Source organism: Amblyomma maculatum, chromosome 3, assembly GCF_055883805.1.
Source record: "Amblyomma maculatum isolate TAMU_Amacu chromosome 3, ASM5588380v1, whole genome shotgun sequence".
In the NCBI taxonomy this organism is placed as follows: domain Eukaryota; kingdom Metazoa; phylum Arthropoda; class Arachnida; order Ixodida; family Ixodidae; genus Amblyomma; species Amblyomma maculatum.
In genome coordinates this window covers 127328161-127340178 of record NC_139346.1, presented here as the reverse complement: position 1 = coordinate 127340178, position 12018 = coordinate 127328161, and the positions used below count along the sequence as shown (strand labels likewise).

General features: G+C 44.9%; 2 protein-coding genes across 3 annotated transcripts in view; one reads left to right on the top strand and one right to left on the bottom strand.

Annotated features, from left to right (window-relative positions):
- Window positions 1–2561, bottom strand: part of LOC146195978 (venom metalloproteinase antarease-like TtrivMP_A) — a 64821-nt gene extending 62260 nt beyond the window's left edge. For both annotated transcript variants that reach the window (XM_084597982.1, XM_084597983.1), the window contains exon 1: window positions 2349–2561. In XM_084597982.1, the coding sequence (XP_084454108.1) occupies window positions 2349–2421 (73 nt within the window). In that variant the 5' untranslated portion in view covers window positions 2422–2561. The remainder of the gene's footprint in view (window positions 1–2348) is intronic.
- A 7819-nt stretch (window positions 2562–10380) lies between these two features.
- Window positions 10381–12018, top strand: part of LOC146195977 (uncharacterized) — a 126666-nt gene continuing 125028 nt past the window's right edge. Inside the window, exon 1 of the mRNA XM_084596891.1 lies at window positions 10381–10963. Coding sequence (XP_084453017.1) covers window positions 10381–10963 — 583 coding nt within the window. The remainder of the gene's footprint in view (window positions 10964–12018) is intronic.

The window sequence follows — 12018 nt, the reverse complement described above, 5'->3', positions numbered from 1 at the left end:
GGGAAGATTAACATGAAAAAATATTTGGTGTTACGTAAATGGAACCCGACTTTGCGAAGATAGTCACGAAAAGGAGGTACATAAAATGGCTGCGGGACAAGGAGGTCAGCAATATGTATGATGGTACAACTTGTGAAACAGTGCGATATGAGACACTTTTAGACGAAGTGATAGCGATAGGAGAGGACTAGATTGCATAGTGCAGTTATATGCTTGCAGCGCGGCTATAGTTGGCAACAATGAAGTGCGCAGAAATATTTTGAACCATATCGGTTGCTGTAATATGACTGTCATAAATAGGATCCAATACTGCCGTTTGGAGAGAATTTGTGTTACATAGAACAAATTTCAAACACAAATTGTCAAAAAGCTCCAACGTAAGCAATCTAGCATGGCGAGTTGCATGTTGACTACTGGATAAACGTCAAGGCATTTATATAGCGTTACCATAATTCTAAAGAATTGATTATGTTATAGTATAAAACTAGGTAGATAAATTTTATTGAAACACACATGAATTAGCGTTTGTTAATATTTGTTTGCACTGACCTCTCCTCGCCCCAGCTAGATATACTAGTATGATCACACTGAAATATACAGCTGTCTTTAGTAATAGTTATTTCTCTGAACACAACGCAATCCTTAGCGAAAACATGAATAATACAGTTAACACGACGCATAATCATTGATGATTAAGAACAAGAGGGACCTTAGGACTGTCAAATAAGGAATACTTGAATGCACTGCTGTAAGCACTGAAGTAAAACGAATAGTGAAAACAAAATCCGAGGGATTAAGGAAAAACATTAAATCTATTGCAGAAGCCAAATACCAATATTTTATTTAGTTTTAATAACAAGAGACCCTGACGCACCTTGTCGAAAGATTTGCTGAAATCTAGGAATATGTAGTCAGCTAGTGATAATTGATCAAGGAGGCGGAATAATGCAAACGGAAAGCAGATTATTTTTGCTTCGCATGACTACGATTTCCGAAAAGCGCGTAGTGCATATGGGAATAAAGCTTTTGATTGAAGAAAATTAACAAGGCTTGTAAATATTATACCGTCCGAACATTGTAAAGCATATGCTAATAAGAAAGATTGGATGAGAAAGTCGGATATATTAAAAAAATCATATGCCCAGAAGAACAGAAGCACGAAGTAGAGGAACAAAATTTGAGAAGTGCATAAAGTACAGTGTCTGCTAAAATATATGTCCGGCGTGACTAGCACCGTATACCATGAGATGCAAGGCCCTAGAACGCTCGTTACAAGAATGTCGACTATAAAAAAATAGATCGCAGTCCATTGTTCCAGTACATTTTCTTATGTACAATATGATATCTGCATGTACTCTCGCGAACTACATATTGCTATCTTTCGAATGAATTTGGAACATTCAAAACAGCCACCACAATCAAATACAGCTGCCGATGAATGGACCAGCCGTCCATCTAGATATTCGCTCATTTGTTTCTTTCAAAAGCATTCTTTTCCTACCTTGCTGTAAACAATTATTTGTAACAAATTATATCTAATCTCTTGGCGATAGATACCCATCTGAGGAGGATTTTCTGAGTTCAGTGACGAAGTTAATGTTTGAGTGGTTTAATTGTAACGTCTATTCCTCATTCTTAATCGTGTTAGTGCGTAGGAATAAATACACTTCCGTCAAAACAGCCAATGATGCACTTTCGTTGCATCAGTGTTCAAGCACCTAGCGTGTTGTCGCAACTATATCAGCACCGACACAACTACATGGTTTAAAGAAAGAATGCTTTTTACAGCCCTTAGTTAGCACACTTTTGAGTCCGCTGCTCCCATTTTGATCTGGCAGAGAATACTTCATCTCCCGCCTTTCTTCTGCTTCCTCCTGCTGGTTTTACGTTATTTTGTAATTTGCACCGCCGAACTTCAGGACAATTTTTACTCCTCCTTAATAGGTCGTAGTCAAAAACTGTTAGGAATGTTCATGGTCGAAAGCAAATTGTAGCCAGATGTTTAGGTAAATAGTAAACAGAGGTGCTTTAGATGGTTGGTTACGTTATAGGGTTTGACGTCCCAAAGCGACTCAGGCTGTCAGAGACGCCGTAGTAGGGGGCTCAGGAAATTTAGACCACCTGAGATCTGTAGTTGCATAACGTACGCTGGCACTGCACCGCACAGGGCTGTCCTGATTATCGGCGCAATTGGAGAAAGGCAGGCACGACCCGGATTTGATCCCGCATTATTATTTGTAACAGTCTAGCACTGTCACCACTGCGCCAAGGCAGCGGAAGGATGGAGCTATAGTGAGGACCAAATATTCTGCATCAATATCCAGTCATAAAAGACAAGGGCTACTTACTGGTCGCAGCGCTTATAATTAGGAACACGGTAAAATGCACGCCGCTTTTTCCGGCGAAAACTTGACAGAACATATTTACTTAAAAGTGGAAGAAACTATAGTTTACATAGCATAGAAAAGCGGCTATTCTATTTACACGTCGGCACCAGTGATGTCCTTATATCAAAGTCTGCTTTCAGCTGTCCAGCTATCTTCTTTGAATTTTGCGTGGCATACAGAAATGGCGCGCTTTCGCAAGCAGCTTCGGTCAGTTGCCTTTTAAAACAGTCCTTGTTAGAGTTAAGTGATATGTCCTTTCACACCCTGTAAAAACATTTTTGACGGCAAGAGTGGTAGCGATAACAAGGATTCATCACTTAAAGAAAATACAAGTATATTTTTGACAGGAGTGTCATCATATGGGATTTCTTTTAATATTAACATTACTTTTCTAACCAGCAGCCTATTCATTTATTTGTTTATATTTTATCTAGCTCTCATTATTTGACGTTATAAATAGATAACAGAGAAAAGCTGTGGTTTAGAAAAAGTTACCTTGAACAGCGAGCTCTTTTTTTAAATGCCAAAAAATAACTTGCCACTTTCGCGTACGTGACATTTTTCATTACCGCAGAGAAATTACTTATGGCACAAATGTAACGGAAAGGTATAACAGAAAATAATGAAGCTATGGTATTGAATACTTTCTGTATTTTTTACCCTAAACATACCAGCGTAGACCACCAAGTCGTTAAGCCAAGGAGGACAGCGGCGCAAACCATCTTCGAGAATATATGCGTTTGCGCGTAAGGAACAGGCGATGCAGCTCTCCACTGCCATACTGTTACGAGAACTAGACAAAACCCCACATGCTTTTTTGTCCGTTATCGCCCCCTCATTTCTGCGTGCCACTCAGAAATGAATAAGAAACGGGAAATGGTATAGACGTCTTTCCTTTAGGAGAGAAGGTGTGAAATGATAAGCGAAATAATCCAATACGATGCCATTGTGATCAGGGAACCTGGACTGCCTAGGTGGCGCTGCAATTGTCCCGCGGCGTGTCTCAAAGATGCTGCTGTTAGCCACTTGTTTCGCGATGAACGACCGAGCATATTCAGCAGCATTATAGATACGCGTGTGACAGATAATGTCCTTGCCTAGGCGCTCTTGACATAGCCCGGTTATCTGACACATCATGCAAAGATTCGACAGAGCGTGCCATTTGATCCCTGTAAGAACATGCAGGGGGCGTCAGAACTGCCTGCGGAGTCCGAATGTATCTTCGAAGTTGGTGGCCTTTACGTGCAGCTTCACCTGCTTTTTCACTGGATTTAATGCCACAGTGAGCTGGTATCCACTGTATTGTCATGCAGTGGCCTGCGGCAATGGCCAAATGATGTAGATAGCCGATGTCAAGGGAAACAGAATGATGATTGATTTTCTTCAGCAGGTTATTCTGGATTTTCAGAGATGCGTTGGAATCAGTGAAGAGACCCATCATTCGGGAGATTGGCGTAGGATATAAAAAAGAGCTTCTTTAATGCCATGTAGCTTAGATTTTGCAGATGATGTCTTCCGCTGCAGCCGGTAAGACAGCACATGGTTTGTTGAGGGTACATAAAGGCCACAGAATAAAGTGTCTTGAGCAGTTGAACTGTCGGTGAATATATGGGCTTATACTACGTATATTCCTTGACTAAGTAGGTGAGAGCGGCTTGCAGAAGGGCTGCCTTTGGCATGCGGCTCTTCGCATCCATGCCAGGAACAGACATATTCACCATTAGAGACGATAGTGTGCACGGAGGGAAGGGGAGTGGTAGTATTTTGCGTGGCTGAATAATAGTACGGAGGGGCAGAAACTGTACAGCTTGACCCAAGCCATAGTTTCAGTGCGTTTGGTGGACACGGTGCAAGAAGTGCTTCTTCCCTTGGAGGACATGTCGGAGATAAGTGCGCATAGTTTCTTGGGTGGCAGTCACATCTAGCGGGAGACATCCTGCTTCTGCAAGTGTTACTGATTCAGAGGATCCCTTTGGGAGTGCAAGACATATCCGCAAGCAGATGTTCCGTGCGGCTTCAAGAGTCTTCTTGCTTGTTGGAGATAATCTTTGGCACACGGATCACCTCGTTACATTCGCCTATGACTAATTTATATTCGAATTTCGTTTCTCATCTGCTTCGGTTTCGATTTCAACCACAGAGCGATGGCTGTGACGTTATAGTCAAGTCTAGGCCACGGAGATTGAAAATACAGCTATATAATCATTGCTCTGTTAAAGCGCACGTTAAAGATCCCCGGGTGGTCGAAATTACTCCGTAGCCCTTCACTACGGCTCCTCTTTCTCCCTTTCACTTTCACTCCCACCTTTTTCCCTTCCCTTACGGCCCGGTTGAGGTGTCACAGAAAACAACTGAGACGGTTACCGCGCCTTTCCCTTCCTATAAATCAATCAATCCTGATACCAAGATTATCTCTATTGTGGTTAAAAAGTAACATGTTTAACGTGCTGTTGGTGCGAAAGCCGTGCGTACTATAATAGGTCAATGTCATAACACAAGGTCGAGAATAAATGAAATCCACAGGCAAATGACAGTTGCTATCAGTACTTATACTAGGCTAAAAACCTGATTGCTTTATAGGAAGGGAAAGGCGCAGTAACTGTCTCCCTTGGTTTCTGTGAACACCTTCACCGCGCCGTAAGGGAAGGGAGGAAGGTGGGAGTGAAAGTGGAAAGAGAGAAAGGGGAGCGGAGGGCTACGGAGAAATTTCGACCAACTAGGGATCTTTAACGTGCGCTGACATCGCCCATCACGTGCGCTGACATCGCCCATCACGGACGCCTCTTCGTGTGCTGTGCGACAGCGCATGTTAAATATCCCCTTATACTAGGCTAGGCTTACATTAAGCCTATCAATGCTGTTGCTATGACAAGGTAACGCAAGATCCAATTTTATAGCTCCGTTCAGTCTGCCGCATAACTCTTTTCTCACCTACAAGCATGTAATAGCCTGCAAAAGTGTGGGCGTAGACATCATGGTAGAGGAGTGCCATGTGTGGCATGCACCGTCGCACCTTTTAGCACCTTACGAATCTTTGTAGCCTTCCCTGCACAGCGATATGGTTTGACTTTTTTCTATTTGAGTATAGTACAACGCTCCGCCGCTGGCATTGTCCACATAACTATGATGGCCGGCGACTACTCTGCAGGCGTCTAGTTGGTATGCAGTCAGAAGCGACAGGCCTAAATAAGGGCAGCATCGACGACTTCCATGTTTCTAAGAGCGCTTCGGTATGTCTCATTACGATCGCGTGCCTCAGCGGGATAAAAACAGACACTACGAGATGCGAATCACAATCTGCGCTCACTGTACAGAGACGTGACTTTACATTTACAGGAAGAAGGCAAACGTTGCAGCAGGAAGAAATCATTAAGTGGATTGTTCGCTGATCTAGAGGACGGCTACAGTCACAAACCAGAGAGCAAATTTTTTAAATGATCCATAGTTACGCCATTGTTAAAGGAACACTAGACGTTCAACTATCATTGAACCAACTCAACAGTGCCAGGCATTATCCGTTGCCGCAGTCGCTGTTGTCGTTTCGATCCCGCGCTTGTTAGGCTTCTCACTAACGAGATAATCGCCATCGAAGCAGTGGCAGAAGTCGCCGAAGCAACAGCTTCACCTACTGCTCTCCGCTGACAACTTTCCCTATCTTGCTGCCGTGGTTTAGCAGTACGCTCTTAGCGTTGGTCGCTTGTTTCAGGTATTTGTCCTAGTGCCCTCACCCGCGCGCGTCTTTTTATTGCGATGCAGGTTGGCGAGACACGTCTGCCGAGTAATATGAAGCAACGTACCGCCTACGCTACGAAATAAACCCCTTCCGTGGCCGCCGAAGACGGCCCTGCAGAGTACTCCTTCATGGTGAGATCCCCATCTAACGATAGGCTTCTTCTCCTTTTAAGTTAGCGGCGGGTCAGGTGGTTCGTCACATGGCCACAGAAGGCGAGGCAGGGTTTGCCAATTGGAGCAGCGACGGCAACTTCGGAGCGCTAGCAGCGGTGGCGCATCACGTGTTATAACGTCACGAAACACCCTTGCCACTCATCTGGCTGAAGGTCAAATCATCGTACCCGACAAGCTTGATGTAACATGGCGTAGTGGAGCTTCTGCTCCAGTAATGCTACTTCATCTCGTCTAAGTAGAGGTTAATGTGATATTAACTCTAGGAAGGGCACTATACGAAGCATGAAGGATTTTATAGTCCACCTAACATATGCTAGTAGAGCCCCGCCGGGGTGGCGCCGTGGTTACGGCGCTCGACTACTGTTCCCACAGAAGCGGGATCGAATTCCGGTCTCGGCGGCCGCTTTTCGATGGAGGCGAAAAGCAAGGCGCCCGTGTGCTGTGCGATGTCAGTGCACGTTAAATAACACCAGTTGGTCCAAATTTCCGGAGTCCTCCACTGTGGCGTCTCTTATAGCCTGAGTTGCTTTGTGACGTTAAACCCCAGAAACCAAACACAAACCAAACCATATGCTAGTACATATGGAGAATTTTGGTGGACCGTTTGTGTATTTGCACAATTCTTTGCCACCTCTATAACCGGCATGGCGTCCATGGCCACCTTTGCAGCTTCAGGAGCTACCGCTCTTCTTCAAGCAATACACATTGCTCCTTGCAACCCCCCGTGGATGTTTTAAGGGGAAAGCCATTATTTCCTCATCGTTCATTGTGAACAAAAAGTGTCCGCGTTTGGCGATAAAATCGAAAGTGGTCCAAAAACACACTAACACCAATGTGGCCTAATTATTAGTATCGGTAGTGGCGGTAATAATGAACCTACCTACCAGATTTGAGAAATAAACAATGATTAGTTAATAATTATCGACCATTATTCGCGTTGAACGTCAAAATGTCATGGATGTCTATATAGTTGATGGGAAGTGACGTCACTCATTCAGTCAAAAACCTTTATTTATGAGGATGACCTGAAACCTAAAGGGGAAGGGGGTGGGTTAGGTGAGATTGAGGGTGCCAGACTCCGACATGAAATCTAGCAAGGCACTGAGCTTGCGCTTGGCGTCGGTATTGGGTAGCTGTCCATTCTTCGTAACTCTGAATGTGGTGAGCAGATGTGTAGCGTGCGCGGAGGCCAGCCGTGCCAGGACAGGTCCAGATCAAGTGCTGCATGTCAACGGAGTCAGCAGGGCAGTTGGGGCAGCTGCTCTAGGGTCGGCGCCATTGACTCAGGATGTCCGGTGCGTACGCTGCACCGGCTCACGCCTTGTGAGGTAGAACTTGGGCAGGACGAGAGAGGCCGGAAGGGATCGAAGGAGTAATATCGGGGACAAGGTCCCGCAACAAACCCCTCTGTTCATGTTTAAGCTGCGTGATGACAGAGTCCGGTACGGTGAATGAGACGGGAGAAAACTAAGGGTGGTCGGAGTTGGACGGGCCCACATCAAGGCTATGCCAACGGTCTTCTCTAGCTGCGTGCCAGCGGCCTCATGGGCACTTCTGTTCCCAAATCCTTGTGCGTGATGTCCAGATGTTCAGTGGATTCGTACCGAGACTTGTGAGGTCTCTCGCAGGTAGCGGCAGCGCTGTTTGATGCGGTGTTGTGCTGAGGTCTTGTAAGAACGGGCTTGCAGGGTTTTTACAGCTTCTTAACTGTCGGTGAAGATGTGGATGAAACGATCTGTTCTTTAGTGCAGTGTTGAAGGGCCTCGTCGATGGCCATTAACTCGAGATCAGTTGCGGACTAGCACCTGCGACCATTGTGGCTAGTAGCGTGCAGCTGTGAACCCTCCAGGTAGTAAGTGGTGATTGCAGACGTGATGCCGGTGTCATCGTCATGACATATGGCGGTGTCGGTATAAATACGGAGAGCGATGTGCTGATCTTGTGTATCAATTATGTGGTGTTGTCGGTGATCTCATCCTGGCCCTTTGGTGTTGGTTGGAAGGAGTTTTGGATCCGTTACCAGTTTTTTCTGTGCATGGTGCTGTAGGGTGGTCCAATATGGGCAAGTGTAGGTTTGCTTAGTCAAAGATTCGAGTGAGGAGGTGATGCCTGTTGGGTGTGTGACGCAGGCTAGTTTCCTAATTCGCTCGATGCGTAGCAATATGAGCATCCACTGGTGGGAGTTGAGCGAATCTGTGAAGCTCCGCGATGCGTGTGTCTACGGGTAGACCAGTTATAACCCTCAAGGCAGAGTTATAAAATAAGCCAAGTGTCTTGTAATTGGCCGCAGTCAAGTCAAAGTAAGGGACACCGTAGCGGAGCTTAGCGAGCAGAATATATTCTGCTCACTAAGCTCCGCTACGGTGCCCCATGTGGACTTCTTATAAAAGAAAGGTATTCTGAATTTTGCTTTCATATGTGATAAAGATTTTACCTTGGTGACAAGCTCTTGAAAGGAAAAGATGGGCATGAGTGGCACTTTATTTTCTTACTCTCTGGGAATACACTATTGAGACTTGTTACCTGCATATGTAGCAAAAAGTATGTGCGACGGCATATTGTAGGGTAACTATAATATACTTCATCATTCCCTATCATTGCTCTTGTATTCACCTAGGTGCTTGATGTAGCTGGTCTCCTTCAGTAATTACTTAGGTGTTTGTTATCTGCTATGGCTAACATAGGCATCACTCAGGGAAAATGGGAGCAAACAGGCATAGTGGCATCACTTGCTGGTAGCATGCACCAAAATGTATGTATACATACTGATACGTTGCCGCTCAACATGTGTATTTGCTTGATGTAGCAAATGGCAGAGGAGAGAGTTTATCTGATGAGCAAGCATACTGGCGTGTAAATTTCACTCCTTTGTTTCCTGGGCCCCTATTGTGATAAACTAATGTCGAATGATATAGAGGATCAAAAGGAATACAACTAAACACAGCAATAGTCTCTATCTCCTGAGGGTGTTTTGCAGGTACTAGTTTGTACAGAAAGTGGTTGGAAACATGTTAGCATATTTTGAGGAAAAAGAGGCATCTGAGTGACGAGAGATATGTGTGATGCTAGCACAAAGCGTGTGAAATTGGCAGAGAAATTTTGAGCATGTATATTTCTTTTCTAGGTGACACCATGATAAATTTGATGTGGCTCCTACATCAAACACACAATGTCGTTGCCATCGGAAACCAAGTGTTTCTGTGTCAAGGGTTTGGGCAATTCAGCGATGCAGCAGCAGTGGCGGTGGCGCAGTTCCACGTTCTCTGCCTAAACCTGTCATCGAATTCTTGCAGAAATTTTCGCACGGTGCCGTCTACAACCTGGTTCATCATATCAGCGCACTGCTGATATCAACTCTGGCCGTCACGTGGGGACCCAAGCGCCGGGACCTTCCTATAAAAGCGGCGACAAGCGACCCCCGTCTTCATTCAGCGATGCAGCAGCAGTGGCGGTGGCGCAGTTCCACGTTCTCTGCCTAAACCTGTCATCGAATTCTTGCAGAAATTTTCGCACGGTGCCGTCTACAACCTGGTTCATCATATCAGCGCACTGCTGATATCAACTCTGGCCGTCACGTGGCGACCCAAGCGCCGGGACCTTCCTATAAAAGCGGCGACAAGCGACCCCCGTCTTCATTCAGCGATGCAGCAGCAGTGGCGGTGGCGCAGTTCCACGTTCTCTGCCTAAACCTGTCATCGAATTCTTGCAGGTTGGTAATAGACAATTTATTAAGCACATCCTTTTTTCGCGACCGCCCCTGCTGCTGATCTAGCTGTTTTGCATTTTTCTGTTATTGCCTATTGAATGCTGGTTTCTGCTCTTGTTTACCATGAAGGACGCATGCTCCTCTTGCAACGCAAATTTTGCCGATGGTGACACGTTCATGACGTGCGTCGACTGCACTTGTAATTTCCACATTGGAAAATGCAGCGGCGTGACCGAACGATCGTTTAGGATGATGAAAGAAACCACTAGGAAAGCGCTGAAATGCCCAGCTTGCAAGCAAGCAGCTGGACAGACCGATTCAGATAATGTCTTGGAAAATTTCCAAGCAGAACTAGCGGAAATAAACAGAAAATTGTCTGGCATGCTCGTACTGGAGACCAAATTAGACAAGCTAATGAACATGCAGGAAACTGTGTTGAACATCGAGAGGTCAGTACAGCTTCTGTCTGACACTTATGATGACATAAAAGTGAACCTACAACGACAGGACAAAGAAATAGGCGACTTGCGGCGTCGAGTGGAGGCTGTTGAGAGTGGAAGCGGTGAAAGTACTGTCCAAACACTAAAACAAGAATTAAATGAACTCGAACAGTATAGTCGCCATCAGAACATTGAAATCCATGGGCTTGAGATGAGTGAAAATGAAGACCTGATGGCTGAAATTAACAAGATTGCCCGAAAATTGGAGCTCCCTGATTTATCCGATAGCAACGTTGAACATGTGCATCGTTTGCCCCCCAAAAAGGACAGAAGGCCTGTGGCGATTGTAAGGTTTTCAAACCGAGCCCTCAGGCGCAAATGGTTTGAAGCACGCAAGTGCGCGCAAGAAAAGTTGACCAACATCAGCTTCTATGAAAACTTGACAGCAATGAACAGGCGATTGCTGTGGCTGGCGAAGATAAGGGCAAAGGAATATGACTACAAATTCGTGTGGACTTCTGAGGGTAAAGTGTTTGTAAGAAAACAAGCAAAAGCAAGTGCTATCAGGATTGCAACCGAAAATGACCTGAGCAAAATTCTTTAGGTTAGTGACGACGGCTATTTCGATTTCAAGAAATCAAGATGGCGTACCACACGACTACTTCGTTCAATGATCTGGTGAAAAGTAACAAGTGTTTTCGTGAAAAGGGGCTTTCTTTTTTTCATTTAAATACACAGAGTCTGAGGAACAAACAAGATGACGTTAGTACATACCTCTCACAACTACAGTGTTCCTTTGATTTCTTGGCTTTTTCAGAAACATGGTTCTCAAGTGTCACTGATGTTACGAATTTTTCCGGGTACAGTCACGTTTCTGTTTATCGTGTGGAAAAACGGGGTGGAGGTGTGTCCCTATTTATCCGCGACTGTTTTCACTATGGTACCATAGACGACTTTACCTGCATGTGTGACGACCTTGAAACTGTTGCCATCATGTGCAAAAACATTGCCACCGTATGCGTCTACCGACCGCCCCAGGGCACGCTGTCAATTTTTTTAAACTACATTGAATCACTCATGGATTTTGTCAATTCCTGGAAGAGGCATGTAGTGATCATAGGGGACTTTAATATCGATCTTAACTCTAATAACCCTGCTAAAGTTCAACTTCTTGAAATTATGCTTCAAAATGGTTGTGAGAACGTCATTGAACAGCCTACGAGAGTCACATCGAATACAAGTACTCTGATCGACTTATGTTTCACAGATTTTTCTAAGTCTGCTAGTTGCTCCGGTGTACTTTGTTCAGGACTGAGCGATCATCTACCAATTTTTGTAGCATTACCGATCGCCACACGTACACAATGCACAAATAATACTATCCGTATCATCAATGACGGCGGAAAAAAGACCTTTCATTCACTTGTTGATAACTTGAACTGGGCGAACGTATATAAGGAACCCGATCCATCTGTATCCTACGATATTTTTATGTCCGAATTACAAATTTGTTACGATGCTGCATTCCCCCTCACAACAATTGTTCGGCACAAGAAAGCAAGGAAAGAATGGATTACGA